Source organism: Eublepharis macularius, chromosome 3 (genome assembly GCF_028583425.1).
Source record: "Eublepharis macularius isolate TG4126 chromosome 3, MPM_Emac_v1.0, whole genome shotgun sequence".
Lineage (NCBI taxonomy): Eukaryota > Metazoa > Chordata > Lepidosauria > Squamata > Eublepharidae > Eublepharis > Eublepharis macularius.
The window spans coordinates 89,526,579-89,547,325 of record NC_072792.1 but is presented as its reverse complement, the minus strand read 5'-3'; the positions used below and the strand labels follow the sequence as shown (position 1 = coordinate 89,547,325).

The 20,747-nt window shown below is 45.6% G+C and overlaps 1 protein-coding gene across 2 annotated transcripts in view; it reads left to right on the top strand.

Moving 5' to 3' along the window:
* Window positions 1-20,747, top strand: part of PDXK (pyridoxal kinase) — a 99,292-nt gene that overhangs the window by 58,028 nt on the left and 20,517 nt on the right. For both annotated transcript variants that reach the window (XR_008596657.1, XM_054973456.1), the window contains exons 4-10: window positions 2,685-2,768; window positions 4,984-5,030; window positions 8,947-9,032; window positions 10,512-10,557; window positions 12,419-12,530; window positions 15,172-15,308; window positions 17,176-17,242. Coding sequence is in view for 1 of the 2 variants with exons in the window: in XM_054973456.1 (XP_054829431.1) it covers window positions 2,685-2,768; window positions 4,984-5,030; window positions 8,947-9,032; window positions 10,512-10,557; window positions 12,419-12,530; window positions 15,172-15,308; window positions 17,176-17,242 (579 nt within the window). In the remaining variant the exon portion in view is untranslated. The remainder of the gene's footprint in view (window positions 1-2,684; window positions 2,769-4,983; window positions 5,031-8,946; window positions 9,033-10,511; window positions 10,558-12,418; window positions 12,531-15,171; window positions 15,309-17,175; window positions 17,243-20,747) is intronic.

Genomic DNA, 20,747 nt, shown 5'->3' with positions numbered 1-20,747 from the left:
TAGCCACAGGGCAAAGTTTACCTGTAGTTTCACACAAATTGACCTACTAAAAGACAACAGTGTTGCAGAACTTTACTACTGCTTTATTTTCGCACGTCAAGGCAAACCTCCTATTTGCTTCATGTCCAATTTTAAAGGGGCATTCTGAGTACTGATCATTCTATCTGAAGTACTGCTCTGTTTGCCTGACAATAAGCCCCATAAAGTTGTTTTCTGTATTTTCAAGGGAGTATGCTTCTTCCTACCAGCCCAGACATATCCTCTGCTGTACTCTTTGCAGATGGCACCTCCCCTAAGACTGAGACTCAGTCCAGATATCTTGCAAAACCATGGATTAATTAATTAAACAAGCTATAGTTAGTGTGATAACCCAAATGCGGGCTAATCCACTAACTATGGTTACCTAAGGAACACCAAACCAGGTGCTGAAACCATGCTTTGAAGTTGACTTATTAGTCACAACTAGGTTAAGTTCAAACATAACACAAAACCATATTTGATTTTTTAAAATATGATTAGTTTGTGAAACTAGGATTCACTTCAAAACCATTCATTCAGTTCCTGGTTTGCCTGGACAAATGCTGGTTTCTTTGTCTTTGCTCTTCCTTCCACTGAGACTGAGCTGGAATCCTGACCTGCATTTTGGTAAGGGCAGCACTGGAGAACAAGACAGGATTGATCAAGGATGTCTGTACATCAAACCATGGTTAAGATTAACTTCAGTTCATAAATCAATTTCAAACTATAGTTTCATGTCTTGATTTCACATACCACGACAGCAGATTTATAGTAGCAAAATAGCAAAGAGTCCAGTAGCACCTTTAAGACTAACCAACTTTATTGTTGCATAAGCTTTCAAGAGCCACAGCATCTGACGAAGAGAGCTGTGGCCCTCAAAGCTTATGCTACAATAAAGTTGATTAGTCTTAAAGGTGCTATTGGACTCTTTTTGCTACTGCAGACTAACACTGCTAACTCCTCCAGATTTACAGTGAATTCCTAAGCAGAGTTACTCCAGTCTAAGTCCATTGATTTTCATGGGCTTAGACTGGAATAACTCTGCTTAGGATTTCACTATTAGTTGCCTGCATTCAGACGATTCACTAACTATAGTTGCGTTAATTAAAGCATTGTTTTATCTGATATATGAACTGATTCTTAGTCTCAGTGCTGAACTGCTGCTACTCTGTTGGAGTTAGCTTCCCAACACACACACACTCGTCTCATAGAAAACTTCTGGGAACTAGCAGGAAATGTGTGTGTATGTGAGTGTACTCCTTTCAGTCTGACATAGTTTGAGATTTTGTCAGTAATAGTTGGTTAGCCTTTTTCAGTTTGACCCTGTATTATTTTTCTACAAAGACAGGTAGTGTTTGCTGCTCATATATACCTTTTCAAGAAACTCCACCCCCAATTCTGCCATTCGTACATGTACCAACCATCCTCAGAAACAGAAGAAAGATGAAATTGCCAACTGTTGTGCTTAATTTGTGATGGCACATTAATTGGCTCTAATCATAAAACTTAATTTAATTTAATTTATTAGATTTGTATTCCGCCTTCCCCACAATAGCAGGCTCATAGTGGATCACAGTTTACACACAAAGTTAAAATTATATCAGATAGTTCACACCATTTAAGACCATAAATTAAAAACATCGAAAAATTAAGATACACACACACACACACACACACACACACACAGAGCAGCACAGTAAAATGTACTATACATAGACACAGGGCACAACCCTTTAGTCAGCACCAGAGCATTAGGCAGTATTCAACAGATGGAGATGTCACCAGTGGGGAGGACACAGCCCATACTCAACCAGATAGGGGGGCTCTGCCTAGCATCAACCATACGCCTGGCGGAACAGCTCTGTCTTACAGGCCCAGCAGAAAGATAAGTCCTGCCAGGCCCTGGTCTCATTAGACAGAGCAGTCCACCAAGCTGGGGCCAGGACCAAAAAAGCCCTAGCCCTGGTCAATGCTAGGTGGGCCTCCCTAGGGCCAGGGACCTTCAACAGATGTTTACTAGTGGAGCGAAGAGTCCTCCGGGGTACATATGGGGAAAGGCGGTCCCGCAGATACACTGGTCCCAGTCCGCATAGGGCTTTATAGGTTAATACCAAACCTTGAACCTGATTCAGTACTCCCCTGGTAACCAGTGCAGCTGGTGCAATACCGGCATTATGTGCGCACACTTGGAAGGAATTAAATGGTTTTTCAGCAGAAAGGGATATGATGAAGTTAACTTGGAGGCTTGTGGTAGATTTTTGGTTTGTTTTTCAAGAGATGTGAAAAAAATTGGTCTGAAAACTCTTTTGCATGTCTGTGCAGATAAGTTTCACTATTGCAGACTCCTCGTAGCTTCCATACAGGACAGCAAAGGGCCAGGGCAAAGAATCTCTGGCACTAGCCAGCCACTTGTCTTCCTAGCCCAGATAGAACTTGGGTTGTGGCAAGCTGGACATCTGAAATGTTTTTGCAAGCATGGAAAGAGGATTGGCATGCCACAGCAAGTTTGAGTGGAAGCTTGCTGAAAAATGCAAACGCTCACGTATGCAGATTCAGTATATACAGAATGCAATTTTCCAAAAAAATGAGGAAAAACCCACCTTGACCATACAAAGGTTTATGTCAGCAAAATATTTTTCCAAATGTATTTTTCTTTCTTTTCAAAGGCTACACAAGAGACAAATCATTCCTTGCGATGGTGGTTGATATTGTCAAAGAGCTAAAAGAACAGAACTCCAATCTGGTGTATGGTAAGTTTCTGAGAAACGATTGACTCAATTTACATTATGTAATTGATTGTCATCCCAATCATTCCCTAAGGGCTCAGGGAGGGTAAAGGATATATGATATGTATAGGAGTGAAAACAGAGAATACAAAATGGTGTAGGATAAGGATGGTATTAATGTCATTGTTGTAATCACAACCTGTTTTGAGTTCTTTCTGGGAGAAAGGCAAGCTAAAAGGGTCTTAAATAAACAAATGGACACATACACACACAGGTACTCCAGAGAAATTTGTCAGCAGTGTTATATTGATAATAAAATGGTACTATTAAGTTCATAGCTCATGGATTATGTTGTGTGACCACAAGAAGAAACTTGTCTATTATCTTAGTGGGACTTGGCAGTTATCTTCTCACTGCTTAGCTGCTCTGTTGTCATGGCCTAGTCTGAGGGCGAGGTCTCCTTGGGAGGAGAGGAACCTTGTGTAGGCAGCCAGGAGGAGTTCTGTGTAACCAGCCCTAGCCCTGACTCATCAGAAGCCGGCAATCAGGAGCAACAGCTGCTGGCCAATCAGAGCTTACAGCCAGCAGCTGAGAGACCAGCATCCTCTGGCCCCAATACCACAGGGGAAGCTCAGCTAGGGACATCCCAGGCTACAGGTGCAGCACAGCCGGGGGCCTCCACCCCCCCAGGTTTGCCAATGCCCAAAGAACGCCGCAGACAACAGCAAAGACTGGAACTGCATGAGAGACGACGCAGTGCTCGTCTCCCGAGCCGACACCAGCTTCTGGAGAGCGACGATGAGTAACATCAGGATGGAGCCCCAGCAGCTGGCTGAAAATGACGCCTGGCTATAAAAGCCAGTCTGGAGCGACTGCCAGGCATGGAAGCAACGTGTCGATTACCTGCAACCACTTCCTGGTACCTTGCGTCTTGCTCTTGCCTACACCTTGACTCTTGAACACTCCTTGTCCTGGTGTTTTTCAGGACTGGAAACCATGAATAGAGCATGTTTTCGAGTCCAGAAAAACACCAGGCTAACAAAATACTCTACATCTTACAATAGCCTTGCAGATAAGATTAGCATATCAAGCACAAATCCATATGCAAAAGAACCTCCTCAGGATACAGTGAAGCATTAGTATTCCCTTAGCATTCCACACCCTGGGAAACTCTTACAGAATGACGCAACCCAAACCCACCTTCCTGAGTAGATATAAATTACCTGCTAACATCTTCTCTACAGTTTGACACTGAGAGATCTCTGTCTTTCGGTGCTACACCTCTGAAGATGCCAGTCACAGCTGCTGGTGAAACGTCAGGAACTACAATGCCAAGACCACGGTGATACAGCCCAGAAAATCCACAACAACCATGTTACTTACTGTCTTTTTATAGTATTACTGCCTTTCATAGATCAGTAACTGAGGGCAATAATTTTAGGTGGAAAGCCATGCTGGTTTGCAGTGGAACAGTAGAAGTTGAATCGAGTGGCAACTTGGAGACCAACAAGGTATAAACTTTCGAGAGTCAGAATTGGAAGATGGGAAAGAAGCACTGGAGGAATTTCACCAGGCCTTCAGCATCTTCCACTCCATCATCAACCTGACCATGAATCAAAAGAATAAATAGACATAAATCTGACATTAGAAATTGCAGCACTCGAAAGTCAGGAGAACATTTTAATCTTCCAGAACTTTCCACTGTTGACATAAAAGTGGCTGTCCTCAGACAGAGAAACTTCAAGGGAAGATTTAAACATAAGATTGCTGAAATTGAGTCCCTTCATAGATTCGGAACAATGGACCTTTCCTGGGCAGAATGGAATAGAGACTTAGGATTCTTATCTCACAGCAGATGATAATTTTTGCTCTAATCAGGCTTTATTGTGCCAATGTACCTTTACATCCTGACATTTTCCTTCTCTACACCCCTCCCATCCAATCAATGTACCTTTGCATCCTGATGACTTTTCTTGTAACACCCCACCCACCTTTTGACTGGGGATATGAAGGCTCAGGGATCTCCATTCCTACTTATATCTGCTGAAGGGAGCTCTGACTCTCGAAAGCTCATACCTTGAAAATCATGTTGGTCTCTAAGGAGCCACTGGACTCAAATTCTGCTGGTTTAGGGCAATAATGACTTGCTGCGGTGATAGACTTTGTTGTCTGTTCATTCTTTTTAAATGCTTTCTTGTGACAATATTACTTCCCCCCTGTTTTTAATTTTCTCTTGCAGTGTGTGATCCTGTAATGGGTGACACGAGGGATGGAGAAGGCTATATGGTTTGTAATTCCATTTTATAACAATGTTCTTATGCCAAAAAATCCATACTAACAGCCCAATCCTAAGGCCTGAGTCAGCGCCCCCGACTGCGCATTGATGTAAAAGCAGTGCTGCTCCACCACTCCCTGTGGACTTTTGCAGGAGAGCCATGCTGATGCCAGAGCTTGGCAAGACGAGGCATGGCTGCTGCCAAGAATACCTGCCCGCTGCTCCCCTGACAACCCTGCCCGCACCAGCCAATGGCTGCACCACTCCCCTGACAGGCAGGTGAGGGGTGAGCAGCGGTGCAGCCAATGGGGAGGCTGCGATCCCCACTGCCCATCAACACCCCCCCTGTCAGGGAGCAGGCATCCCTTCTGGGGGGAGCAAAGGTAGGACACCCACCCTCTCGCCTATCCATCTCTCATTTCTGATGAGGGTCAGGCCAGTGACTGCAGCTTCATGCGGCTGCAAATCCCCACCACCACTACCGCCATCATGAGAAACAGGTTCCTCCTCCCTGAAAAGTGGGACCAGAAAGGCGGCAGGACCCAGCGAGGGTTGCGCACACAGCCTGCAGCACTTGGGATCAGCCCCCAGGTTCCAGAGAGGCAGGTGGCGTGGGTGGGTTCTTCAATGAGTGACAGGAATGCCCATTGGAAACTACGCGAGAGGCCAGAAGTCCCATTGGATGTGATGGGAGTAAAAAGCACCCACAGACTTACGGCAGCACCATTTGAACACATTACTGCTTCACAAAGATGTGAGAAGAACGTGGGTTGGACCTCAAGAGCCATGCTCCGGTCCTAGGGTGACACTCCCTAGAGTGGACTGACGTCCTGCAGGAGCAGCAAGACTGCTCTGGGGGCTGTCGTCCACCCCCTCCCTGTGCCAGATTTCCCAAGTCCATCCCTGCCTCCACAAACAGCAAAAAGGAGGGTGGTCCAGAGGAGGAGCCCCAGAGATCCCAAGATGTCACTCTACATCCCCCACCTCCCAGCAGCAACCTCCTCCTTTCCCTGCATGTAGCAGTCATCTGCCTGGCTTATCAGATGCCAGCAGCTCTGTCTGTCAGAGAATGAAAGTCCTCCGTGGTGCCCCTCTGCCAGGCATTCATGGGCCACATTTCGATTCCCACCACATTGCCTGAAGTTACATTGAGGGGGGAAGGGGGCAAGGAAGCTGGATGGGGCCCCAAGGCACCACTTGACACCTGCTCCTTCTGGCAGCAGAGCCCACCCCAGGGGCTACTGTCTTTGTTAGGAAGCAAGCAAACAGCCAGGTAGTTTGTTGTTTTTCAACACGTATTTTATTAAACTGGAAAAGGTGAAGAAGTTCTCTGGGAGCAAAGGCAGTTTGCGCAGCAGTCAGAGCCGCAAAATCCATCCCTTGTCCTGCCCTTGCAGGGACAAGGTTGAGATGTAGGCTTCTTCGGGAAACTGGCCCCTGGGCTGGACCTGAATGACACTCATGGAGGATCACCGGAGGCTGGAACAGCCATGCTCTTTGGTCTTCTGGATGAGTTGCGACCTGCCTGCAAGAGATGTGTGGCAAGAGACTAAGCCCAGTCTGAGCCCCAGCCCAGTCTGCCACATTCTGGGAAGGTGTCCATGGGTGGGAGCAGCTGTGGCAGCAACAGTATCACAGGTCCAGCCCACAACAAGATGACACATGTCCCTCTGGTGAGAAAGTGCTGTGCATCAGAATGGTCTTATCCTGTGAGGGAGAAAGGGGCTGGGCACCCTCCATCAACAGGGAGTTAAGAATACCCTGTTAACGTGGCCTATGGCTGCACTTCCTCCTCTGCCAAGAAGGGCCTCGGCTGAGGGAGTCTGAACAGAGCCCCCAGATGGGTAGCTGACACCCCCAGCAATGGCTGCATCAAGAGCAGTTTTCTGGGCAACTGTCTTCATGGCAGGCAGGCGCTGCTGCTGACCCCCCCCCCACACACACACACACTGGTGAGCCTCACCTGCAGAGGCTGGTGTTTGAGAGGGTTCAGGTGAGGGAGGCAGCTGGCACAAATCAGCGAGCCAGGGTAGCCATTGCCCCAGTTCCTTCCTACCTGTCAGTGCTCCATCACCCCTTCCCGAGCTGGGACTCCAGAGTCAGATAACCTGCAAGGGACCTTGGGTGGGGGTTGTTAGACATTCTGGACTTTGCTCTTTTTCCCTTGAGCAAGTGCAAAGTGCTCCCAGTTTTCTGCTAAGTCCCCACAGTGCATTCATGACCTGCTATCATGAGTACCTACTCTCCCGCCTTGCACACAAAGTCCACAAAGCAGGAGGCTGCCGGGCAGAGCCTCCGGCCGCCGCCCACTTATCTGAGTTCATGAGTGATACAGCTGGAGTTTATGTAGGTTGCATGGGCAAGTGACTGGGCATGAGGAGGGTTGCTCACCCACCCCAGAAGCGCATGCGGATTGGTTCCCATGATAGTTGCCATCCTCTGCCCTGTTCAGGCTGCATAGGCAAGGCTGGGCGCTGGGAGGGTGGCCCGAGTTTTCCTGTTCAATGGGTGCCTATGGGCTATGCCTCCTTTTTTCATGGCATAACTTGCCGCCGCTGCAGGAGGCATTCCCGGCCTGGGGCAGCTTTGGAAGCCGACTGACTCACGGCCCACCCCCGCCCCACCTCCTCCGGCACTGGTGTGGGAACTTGCACCACACTTCCGCCTCCACTCGGCCGCCAAGCGTGCCTGCCAGTGCCAATTCGTTTATGGTAGTGTGCCTCGGGCAGGCTCTGGGGGAGAGGGGGTTACGTCCATGCAAGTGCCATTTACACCCGCGCGAGCCTTAGTTCTCTCCCTGTGCACTTTCCACACCCCCACTTAGGATTGCACAGTAAATCAGATTTGCCATTGTCCTCTTTCTTAGGAAGAAGTAGCATATTTCTTCAGCGGTTTGCTCAGCTGTCCTTTCATATTCACCTCGCAAACTGTTACCAATTTTCAGTAGAAACAACACTGGCTTTTCTTAATTCTGTCTAACACACTGAAGACTGAACTAGAATTATGGACTAAATAATTCTGCATTCTAAGAGAGTCAGGCAATTTTCTCCATGCCACTGCAACTTCTTTCTTCTCCTCCTTTTGTATTTTGCAGTACAAATTTGCAGGAATTTTAGGGGAGACACCAAACCTCATGCTACTCCCTCAGTGAGCAGAAAGTGTTTTTATTCATGTTCAAGAGGAGGGGCAGTATTACTTCTGACAACACTCCCTTGTGCTTTATGGAAAGCCCCTCTAGAAGGACCTCTCCCTGGATCTTGAGGGAGGCTGTCATGCAAAAGCCCTCATGCCCAAGTGGAGCAGGCACTTGTGCGTCTTTGAATCCCGGCTCCTGTGTTAGTGTTATGTGTTAGTGAATGCTCAAAACTTTGTTACTAGGTGGTTTCATATTAAATTTAAGAATTCTAAATAAATGTTATGAATGTATTGTCGAAGGCTTTCATGGCCAGAGAACGATGGTTGTTGTGGGTTTTCAGTGTCACAGTGAGAGATCTCTGTCTTTTGGTGCTACACCTCTGAAGATGCCAGCCACAGCTGCTGGCGAAACGTCAGGAACTACAATGCCAAGACCACGGCAACACAGCCCAGAAAACCCACAACAACCAAATGTTATGAATGTTCATAAAATCAGATACACTGAGAAATGAATGCTCAACATGTGGAGATACAGATCTAACTTTGTGGACAGCTATCTGGAGATTGTCAATATCAGCATGTGCCAAATTAAGACATTCCCTGATCCAAATATCACTACATGGAATAATGCTAGTGGATCTCTCTCTGCATTGCATGCTTATGAATTTCTAGGTTGGGCTGTGAGGGAGAACTGCTTATGTGACACAGAATGAACATCTTGAACTTTCTGAAATGAACCAGTTAGTGACCTAAGTTTTCTAAATCCAACATCCATTTTCCTTATTTTTATAGTATGTTCCAAAAGATCTCCTTCCGGTTTACAGAGACAAGGTTGTGCCTGTTGCAGATATAATAACACCTAATCAGGTTGAAGCTGAGTAAGTACTATTTTCCCATGTTTTTGAAGATTTAAAGGATAAAGGCAAACTTCCTGTTCATTGAGATGAATAGCCTATTGGTAATTAATAAAGGAATGAATAAGTGTTAGTGATCTCATTTTCTTTTTTAATTTAATAAAATTGTATGTTTAAAATAGTGTGTACTTGAAGTTGGAAGATTCACAGTCTTTCTGTGGTATTAGCAGACTGTTCACTTAGAAAGTTCACATTTATTCCCCACCCCCATATGCTCATAAAATGATAGCAGGGTATCTACACAATCAGAGATTGTTTGGTTCATGTTCTTGATTTCAGATCCATGTCTCAGAACACCACCTGCTATCAGAACAACTTGTCGAATAATCAAATTACTTAGGACTTTAATTTATTGGAAATTAGATTGTGATGTCAGATATGCAGCCAAGTGCTTTGTATCAAATTGGCTTGTTTGCAGCCTCTGGACCCAGGGTTGTTGAACCACCCCATTGGACCTACGCCTCTCCATACCCACACCCTTTGGCCTTTTTGCTCTTGTAGGCTCTTCCTGTGTCCTCTGAGTTCTCTGCCTGCCCACCCAGTCTTGACATCATTAACTAAACTATTCAGATATAGACCAGAACAAACAACTTTCTCTATTGCTTTTTTTCAGCTGCTTTGCACTAATGCCTTATGCAAGCTAATTGGTCTTTAGTGCTAAGAAGAACCAGGGAAGGCCTTAATACTTGAATTTGAACATTATGGGGAACTCTTATATGTATTTCAGCTAAGAACTGAGAGCTTAATAATAGCTTGGTGCAAATCATTTGCATGATTTCAGAACCTTGTAGTGGAAAGCTGCTGTCCACTGATAGAAAGGAAGACAAACTGCTTATGATATATTCAAGTGGCTTTAATGTTTTGACAGTTTATGAATTTTTATTACTATTTTGTGCTGTTTTATTGTCCTGTATACCCCTTTGAGCATCATTTCATCAGAAAATGCCCAAAATGTTGTGATACCAACCTCAAAAGGAGGTCTACATTAGCACTCTCCTGCCATTGTACCAGCATAGTCCTCAAACTTCACAAACCACAGTTGTATAGAAAATGACATACAAACAAGTGCAGTAATGGACTTGGAACACTGGTGTAAGGGGTAGTTATGAAGGGCCTAAAATTGTGCACAATAGGGGCTTTACTGTTACTCAGGAGTCTGGGATAAGTAGAAGAAGTTGCAACATTTCTCCTGACCCTTGATATTTATGTGCATGTCAAAGAAAACTACTTGGGATGGAGGTGGAGGATTACACTGTGCTTACTATTTTGGAGGACCAGCTTAGCAGGAAGATGGATAGATGCTGGCACAATAAATTGTTTAAAAGTTTTACCTTTATCCACAAAAGTGGATGATTCTCAGTAAAGCCCTTTGAAAATTGCAGAGCAGTACAGAAATTTATATTAAAAATGGATACTTCTAAAATACGCTTTCCTCATTTGTAGATTACTCACTGGCAGAAAGATACGCACTGAAAAAGACGCTATAGAGGTAGGTGACCTGGACCCCAGATGTTTGTACATCAGTAAGTTGTTTTGTGTTCTTAAACCCCATTTAAATGCTCCCATGGTTGCCTGTGGGAAATTGTTGATGGGCTTGTGGTCTGCCAGGAAGTGTGTGGAGACTGAATTTGCCATTGATGCAGTCCTTGCCATTTGCATCATTGTGACTGGTAAAAACAAACAAACCTAAGAACCTAGTTTAGATTGCATACGTGGCATAGGGCATGCAGAAGACCTACACAGAGGGGCCAGATGATACAATTTGCTATCTCTGCACAGATCTTTCCTAAAGCCTTGAATACTTTGATGAGTGATTGCATTAAAACTTCTAAAGGTATGAACTGGGACTAAGGCTTATGTAAATATTTACATTATCTATTAAGGGGTGGGGGAATCATACATTAGAAATGTTTACGCAATCTGTCATGGGGGCACTTGCTCTCCACTGAAGAAAATAACTCAAAAGTGACACTGACGGTGTATTACTACACAGTACTGCCCCCTCGTGTCTGCTTGAAGGTATTGGGATATTTCTACTTTAGCAGCTACCATAAACAACATCCATTTTACCACAGGGCTGACTATATAGATGAGTCATTCTAAAACATTTCAGTAAGGAGATCTAGTAGTGCATCTATAGGTTTTCTTGGGATCCCTGTTAGTTCTCACAGTGGACCTTTAGCGTCTATGACTACTTTATCTCCAAGATGAAATTCCTGACTCTTCACACTCAAGACACTCAACTTTTATGCGTCAGCCATAAGAAGAATTCATTACTTGTGCCTTTGCCAGCTACCACTGTTTTGCACAGCACTGAAGAAATGGCATGGATAGAGGCCAGAGTTTCCAGTTCTTACTTTTAGTATCACACCCAGCCCACCTTTCAGAGAAGATAGCTTTGTCACTGTGTGATAGTGAAATTTTAACGTAAATACTGTAGATAAGACTTACTGTACTTTTATAGTCTGGATTTTAGTGTATTTTTGTTTATTTATACTGTTACTCTGGATTTAATACAGAGACTTGTGCTGGTTATATACCAAATAAACCTGATATATATACATATATATGGTGGTGATGGTGGTCAAGTATGCCTTGAGCTCTTGTTCCATAATGAAAGACCCAAGCTACAGTCCAAGGCTGGGCAAACTGAGCTAGTAGGCACAGAGGCTGATGCTGCTTAAATAAAGTGGCAGTTGCAAAGTACTTCTATACATTTAAATATACTATATAAAAATGTTGCCATAATAATTAAGTACAATTATCCCAATTGCATAATACAGCATTATTGTTGTTGTTATTGTTATCATTTGAATAGTGTAACAGAGAACTGCATTCATGGTTGCATAATGTTATCTTTACACAGTTGTGTGTCCCACAATATCAGTGTCCTGCCTTAGAGTTTTTAATGTACACAAAGTCTGGAGATACTGGATGTAGGTGTACAGATACTCCAACAATCCATTTAATCTATTTAATGCAGTTGATTTTAAAGTACATTTGCTGATGTATGGCCTTTGCTATTTGATCTGTCTCCTGATAAATATCTTCATACCAAAAATAAGTTGCCCTGACCTCTGCTGATTTTTTGTCCTGCAAAGCCATGGATTTTGCCTATCTCCAGCAGCAGGAAGATTTGTCAACTTATTACAGCTATTTCTCATTTTTATTTCACTTTTTAAAATGCTCCATGTCTTTTCCCATTTTTATTCATTAATGAAAAGAAGTCCAAGTTAGGTAGTCTTTTTTCTGCTTGATGATTTAATAAGCTGCTCAATCGCAGCAATTGTCACTGGCCCTTCCATGTGCATAATAACTAGTTCTGTTTATTTCTTTTCATCTGTGGGAAGGTAATGGATATACTCCATAATATGGGACCAGAGACTGTAGTAATCACCAGCTCAGACCTACAGTCACCTTCAGGAAACGATTACCTGATAGCATTAGGAAGCCAGAGGAGAAGTAAGTCATGATTGTTTTAATGGTCAAGTCTTAACTTTTCAAATGTGTTTTTAAAATTATCATGATAAAAGAGAACAGTAACCTGAAACTTTGGCTTCTATTTTTGTCATATTGATGGAAGAAACTCTCCAAAAATAAATAGTTACTTACTTTGTTCTTGGGATATTACCCAAATGTATAAAATACAGATTGCAAGTATTTGTACATCTCTGTTGAAATAAGTATTAAGAAACATTTCACTAACTCTGAAATTGTTTTATTTGTTTAAAATATTTCTGTTCCTCATCTCCTTGGACTCAAGGTATTTAACAATGCAGCAACCAGGTTGTGAAGACACAAATTATAAACAGTCCAGTTAACAAGATTAAAAAACAGATTAAAATATACAAATTATTAATGAAAAAAACACAACTTTAAAAAATACACAGGATTAACAAAAGTACACAATTAGAATGAGCACAGTCCAAACTGTTCAAACAATTTACTCTCTCCCCAAGGCTCTGTAGAATAAGAGCAAAGCTACAAGTGACTTTCTTCATGTGGAGAACACTAGATTTTTCTCGCAAGGTTACCTGGGAAGTGAAGTCCGAGTGGTCCTTCCCCTCTCTGTTAGAATCGCTGCCTGAAGAGCCACAAGAGGGCTTCGTTTGGGGGCAGGCAGCTGCTACTTTCTCCCAGGGCGTCCAGTAGGCTGCCTGCTCCTGGGGAGCTGCTCTGGAGAAAGTGGCCACGTCGGTGAAGCTTCAGCTGCAGCGACAGTGGAAGGATCTGCTGCAGATTCTTCTGCTGTCGCTGCGGCTGAAGCTTCACTGACACTGCCGCTTCCAGAGCAGCTCCCTGGGAGCAGGCAGCCTGCAGGACGCCCTGGGAGAAAGTAATAGCTGCCCACCTCCAAATGAAGCACTCTTGTGGCTCTTCAGGCAGCAATTCTAACAGAGGGGAAGGACCACTCGGACTTCACTTCCCAGGTAACCTTGCGAGAAAAATCTAGTGTTCTCCACATGAAGAAAGTCACTTGTAGTCACACTCTAAGACCTCTTATGTGCCTTCCTAAATGTAGCCAATAAAGATGCTCTTCACACCCACTCTGGTGAGCCATTCCAAAGGACTGGGTCCACAATGGAAAAGGCCCACGATCTCTCTGTAACCATATGGCTTTTTGGTTGTGTACTGTATATATTTTTTGCCTTTCTCACTCAGACTCAAAGAAGGTTACACAGTTTAAGTCAATAGAAGTCCATACAAAAAACATCTAATCTGTTTTATACAAACTACAGTTTTAAGGAAGGGCACCTTAAAAAGGAGGCTGTCTGCAAAATGTAACTGGCACAGTGAAGTATACCAGGAGATACTGTTCAAGAAGAATGAGGACCCTGGAGCATGAAGGGCTTTAAAGATAATAACCAGCATGCTAAATTCATCCTGAGTATCTGGAACTTGGCAATAGTTTGGATATACCCTCTATTACCACTATGATAAAATTATAAGAGAAAAACAATATTATAGGCATTATCAGATGCTTAGGAGGCTGATCCAGAACTGCCCTTTTGGTCACAGAGGAATCTTTTATGCACAGGAAGTGTTCTTCTCCAAACAGAACATTCTTCTCTGGGCAAATGAATTCCTTTGGACTCAACCCCACTGAAAGTGGGGCATTCTTTCCAATTCATCCTATTAGTTCACATGCAAATTTCTCTCAAATGAATGGGAATCATGGAACAGCCATGCTTGATGGATTGTGCACAGAAAACTTTCCATTTCCTTTCCCCCGTAACACACATGCTTCTTCCTATGATTTCTTTTAAAACAGTATGTATTATTCTTCCAGTTTTGCTAAGTTATCACAGTTTAAAGAGTATTGCTAAGGAAAAAGTGAAACAAACTATAACATCTTCCATTACTTGCCACCTGTAAATCTAGAGGTTCTTTCACCTAATATGGGGCAAGACGTGACAGCTCACTCTGGCTTTGTAGAATAAACTCACCAGTGCAGCATCCCAGCTCTTATGCATTGAAGTAAAGTCTCCTAGTCAAGGCTGTCTGCATTTTTCACTAATAAAAATGTAAGCTTATTTCCCAGGAAATTCAAATTTTGCACTAAAACTGAATTCTATAATAAATTCTGCAATGTTGGTTATTTTGCATAATTGATTCTGGTTTTCTTAATCACAGAGAGGGGCAAGATACCATGCAGGCAAATAAATGTCATGCAGGGAAATGTTATTGAATCAAAGCTCTGGCTTTTTAGGTCTCATTAGATATTGCACACAAACATACTTTTAGAAAGGAAGCAAGCAAGCAAGCAAGCTAGCAAGCTCGCTTAGTGGCTTCACTATTGCAGGAGCTGCTTGGCTTAGACTGGCATGTGTTGGTTCACTTGTTGCTTTCTCCTTCATTGGTGCCAGTGCAGGAGAGCCCATGAGTGAAGCTGATAAGACATAACTGGCACCGCTGACCAGGTCTGAACTGCCAGTGTGGTGCTAGCAGAGCTTGACTGCTCCTGGTTGCCAACCATGCTCCAAGGCAGTGACCCCCAGCAAATTTTCCCTATAAGTTAAATGGCCAGTGCATTTCCAAGATAACAACAGTTCCTATTTAATGACATTACTTGAGAAGAATAAATATTTGTCTCCCTTAACAGCTACAGCAAACGGCACAACAGTGACACAGAGAATCCGAATGGAGTCTCCTAAAGTAGATGCTGTCTTTGTTGGAACAGGGGACCTGTTTGCTGCCATGCTTCTGGCCTGGACACACAAACATCCAGACAATCTTAAGGTACAGATTGAGTCCCCCTAGTTTCTCAATTATGGCAGAAAAATATTCTCCTCCCTTTACTGCTATTACTGCTAATTCTTTCAAGCCAGATAGCTGTAAAATTAAATGAACAGGCAAAACAGTTGTATGTGTTGGCGACCAGTACAAAGGTTTAACACTATTCTGCATCATTTTACATAGCCTCAGATATTGTTCTTTCACTCATTGTTAATAGTTTTTTATATATGGAAAGTGGAAACAGTTTTGGTACTAAAAGAGTAATCACAAGAAAACTAATACTTGCTTAGTGACAGAGTCATGGCCATTCACAGTGTTGTCTCATTATATGGTAATTTCAGCTCTGCTATACTTTGAAAAGCTATATACAACTTAAGAAAGCAAAAAAAAAAGAACTGTCACACGGGGAGGTGCCCCCTGGCAGTGGCGGTGGCGACGGGTCGGGGCGAGGCGAGGCGCCTGCGACGGGTCCGTGCTGGGTCCTCGGCCAGCCTGACAGGCGGCCTGGCCTGAGGGCTCCGGTGACCTGAGGAGGGCGCTCCCCCTTAGGCCTCAGAAAGGGCGGCCTCCGTCTGAACTGGTGGGCCCAGTCAGCAATTGGCTCCACCCAGCCAGCTGCACCTTCAGCGTCAGGGCAGGCTGGCCATCCATTCCTCCTCGGCCTGGGTCCTCCTCGGCCTGAGCCCTCCTAAATACCCTTCCCCATTAGGGCCATCCCCACCCCTTCTCCCATGTGCCCGCCCCTAAAGCCATCCCCATCACCTGAGCCAGGTGTGGCCACATCTGCTGGCCCCACCTGCCCTTACCCCATTGGCCCTCTGGCCCCTGCTTCCGCCTCCCTTCCTCCCCGCTGCCCTCCTCCCCCGTGATGGGCAGCCAAGCGGCCCTCTCAGGGAAGCGGCCGGGCGGGCTGCCCTCAGGCCCGTTGCCCCCACCCCCTCCGCTGGTCCTCCGTTGGCCGTGGGTCCTGCCGGGGCGCCTGCGCCGGCATCTCGCTGCGGCGTGGCTTGTTGGGCGGTCATTCCCCGCCTTCCTCGCGGCCACGGCGCTCTTTCTGGGCGTGGCCTCACCGCCAGGGCCGGGGGCCGGGCTCTGAGGGCGGCCTCTTCCTTGCCGCACCGCCGCCCACCTGGCGCCGGGTCTCCCGTGGTGGCGCGGCGGCCGCTGCAGCCATCAGCTCCTGCCGCGGCGCCTGGCCCACAGCCTGGCCGGGCAGCGCGCTGGCGCTCTCCCCATGGGTGCTCCTGGCTGGCTCCTGGTGTAGGCGAGTACCGGCCGGGGTAGTGGTGGTGGTGGGGGGGGGGTCGGCCCAGTCCGAGGGCGTGGCGTCGCCCCTTGGACAAGAACTATTAAGGCAATTCAATATGTTTTTGTTTGTTTATTTCATTTATACCCCACCATTCTCCCCAGCTTTGACCTAAAGTGGCTTACATCATTCTCCTCTCCTCCATTTTATCCTTACAACAACCCTATTAGGCTGAGAGTGTACGATTGGCCCAAAGTCACCTGGTAACCTTCTCAGATCCTAGTCCATCACTCTTACCAGTATAACACTGGAAGAGATCAGATGCTGTAACCCAGAATGATAAACTCTCCCCTTACTATTCTCCCCACTACATTTTTAGGTATAATAGAAAAATACATACTCTAGCAAAGGAACTTTATTTATAATGCTTGCTATCCACAACTCACTCCAGAGTGTTTATAGTGAAATTATATTTAAATTAGTATGTCTGTCATAGGTACATGATTTGTAGAGAACAACTCTTGTATTTCTCATCAGTGTCTTAAATGTAAATAAAGCAATATTGCTAGTAGCCAAAGCCAATGAAATGCCAGTAGAATTGAAATCGTTTTCTGCCAATTGCAGGTGGCATGTGAAAAGACTGTATCTGCCATGCAGCATGTTTTGCAGAGAACCATCAAGAGCGCAAAGGGTAAACCATTTACATCATGTTTTGGAATCACTGATACATTGTATTTGAGGCACACAAGCTTTTATTGCTGTTACATTCATCAGTACTAACTAAACTCCCTTTGGTGTAGTGGTTAAGAGCACAGGACTCTAATCTGGAGAGCCGGGTTTGATTCCCCACTCCTCCACTTGAAGCCAGCTGGGTGACCTTGGGCGAGTCACAGTTCTCTTGAGCTCTCTTAGCCCCACCCACCTCACAGGGTGATTGTTGTGGGGTAATAATAACACTTTGTAAACCGCTCTGAGTGGGCATTAAGTTGTCCTGAAGGGCGGTATATAAATCGAATGTTATTAATGTTATTATTATTATTCTTGACCTGAGTATTGTTTTCAGTAGTATTGTGGCACTGGTAACACCACTGCTCTTTTATTATAATGGGGAATTAGCTGTAGCAGTCTGTAACTATTAATATTAAGCGAGGATCATAACCTATGTATACGGAGGTCCTGATCCCAGACACTCTAGTGAAAAAGAGGCAGACAACGAGTCAGGTTCAAACACGTGTATTGAGTGTAGCGTAAGCCTAGCTTGCACAATCATACAAAGAGCATACAAGGTCTAAGAAACATAGAGTATGAAATACAGAGACGTTCGCATTAGCTGGTTCCCAACGATGATAGGGGGAATACTCACTTATCCTGGAACGAAGCAGAGACGCAGCAGCGAGGGTGGCCCAATGCCAGCACTGGGACCACAGACGGACAGCAAGGAAGTCTGGATAGGAATGGCCTGAGCACCGAGTGGTCTGAGAGACCAGCTTAAATACCCCAAAACGTACCCTGGGGCTGGTGCTTTACTTGGTGGTTCTCACAGATTAAAACAAAGGGTCTAATGGGTCACTGAATGGCTTGGATGGGCCACTTTGGTAATCAGATTGTGATAAGTGACACCTCAGGAAGAGGGGACAAAAGAGGGAGGGGGAAATCCAAGTGGGCTGAAAGGATGTTCCAGCGGACAGGGCTTGTCCTGATGTCATCAGCTCTGGAATGCGGAGGTTTCTTTGAGATGCATTCTCTAAGTGCTTGGGATGGTCGGCACTTAGTTCCTTCTCCGGGGCGGCTCCTAAGATATGCAGAGCGGGGCGAGGGGCTCTCGCTGCGGACGTGGTGTGCCCGCTTCGCCGAAATGGCTTCTCAAAGCAGTCTCTTCCTCTGGGTCTTCTGGGTGCCTGAGAACATGGATGCCGGCTGGGCATAGCTGGGGCTGGATAGCAGGCTGCCCGGTAGCGAGGGCAAGCTCGGGGACCGGCCCGCGGGAGGCTCCAGGCGGGAACTGACCAGGGAGCGCCTAGCCAGGCTCGCTGGAGGTTTCCCCGGCAGGCGCCCGGCTGCTAGCAGCGGCTTGGGCCCATATGAGGCAGGCTTCCATGGAGGCAGCGGGAACAACACTTTAAAACACAGTCCAAAGCAGGGAACAGGCACGGTCCGTGGCAGATGGCAAAGCAGGCACGGGGAACACTTGTAACAGAGTCCAAACACACACTGGGAAATCCAGACACAGGTCAGGGCAGGGCTGCCCAGAAAGAGAGTCCTTTTGTGCAGTTAACCAAACATGAAGTCAGTAAACTACACAGTCTATTGCAGCAGCAGGGTAATTGACACGCAGGCAGGAAACTGACACGTGTATCGGAGCACACACGTGCAAAGCAGTCTTTGGTGTAGCAGTAAAACAGCAACGCAGGAAACTTTAGCACAGTTCATGGCAGGCCTTAAAGCAGGGGAGGGGGCCTACTTGGCAACAATTCCCCCCCTCGGAGACCCCGGGACGTCAGGCGCGCGGGTCTCCGAACTTGACTTCAAAGGCGAGGTGGTCGGCAATGTCCGGTGGTCGAGCTTCGAGCGGAAAAGGAGTGGGAAGGGAAGGGGGAGGAGGCGTCACTCAAAATTTAGTTTGGAGAACCACCTAACCGAATAAGTGCAATTTAGATCAGCCAATGGGCTGCAGGTCTCTGGGTTCACACCAGGGGGTGTGCTAAGTGCAACCGTCAGAATAAATAGTAATAATTCATAGCAATAGTAATTCATAGTAATAGGCAGCAATGATCAATTCATGCATATAAACAACAACAATTCATGTTTGGGTACATTGATCAATTCATGGCGGGAGGTAATTCATACGGAATTCATGATGGGTTAAAAGCATTAAAAACCAGGGGCAATTCATATACATGGATTAATTCATAAGCATAAGATTTAAAAGCAAAGACAATTCATGGTTCAATTCAGGAATGTAGGATTAAAAGCAATTCATACAAGGTAAAAACATAAATATCTATATAGGATAAAAGCAATGATCTAGGGAGTGAAAACCAATTCATAGAGATAGCAGCAATAAAAGCAAGTGCGGAGAAACAATTCATGAGGGTAAGCGGCGGAAGGGCTCATAGGGGGTCAGAAAAATAGAATTCTCAATTAAAAGACCAACTCATACAGTCAAATTAAAACCAAATTCATACAGGCTAAAAAGAAAAGAAAACTAAAGAGCGGCTTACATTGACTATAAGGGTTGCTGCAGACGGGGGCCCTCGTTTTAATTCTTCAAAAATAGGCCTTCGTCATATGTTTGCAGGACAACCAATTTTTTGGGGGGGACTCCCTCGGGAGGCCCCATCTTCTAGTTAAAAAAAAAAGGTACACCGGGCAAAAAGAAAAATACACTGAGCAAAAAGAAAAATACACGGAGCAAGAGGCATACGGGTGTGGGGTACTTTTGGGTTGCCCTCACTTGGGAGGCCTGGCAGGGCTTCATTAAAACTTCAATATGTCTCCCCCCCTTCTTTTCCCTTGTACGGTACGGGCAAGGGAAAAGATTACGTGGGGCGGGCGGCTGCTGGCGGAAAGGGCCGAAGTGGAGCCGAAGGTGCTCGGCAGCGTTTATCGAAAAGCGGCGGAGGCGGCCGAGATCTGCCGGCGCCACTGGGTCTGGGTGAATCGGGGGTCATCTTGGCGCGGGGGATTCTGGCTATGTAGATGAGGTACGCTGCCCCTTGTGCGTGGCGAACGCACCTCAATAACATATTCCAGAGGTAACATATTTACAAAATACTGGCGGGTCTTTTACTTTTGCACTAAAGCGTACTGGATGGTGGCGCCGTATAGCAACTCACCATGACGGGTATGAACATTAGTAAAAGAGGGATGTTGGGCTATTTGGGGATCCTTTTCCAGGGGAGGCACGGCCCTCAAAGCCAAAGCCGACCATCATGCGAAAAGCGTGGGTCTGGCAGGTGAGACCCCGAATCTACGTAGATGCGGGATCTTCACCAGCACGGCGGGTGAAATGTTTTCAAACAAAGAAATCACCTTATTTGGTGGTTTCAACGTTGGAAGACTGCATTCACTTCTGGGCTAAAGCCTCTCCAACCACTTTCACACACAGCAGATCTCTTTTGCCTGTGCAATTTTTTTCCGAACATGCGGCTTCCAATCCAATTAAGAATCACTTTCGGTGGTGGTCCTATTTGGCT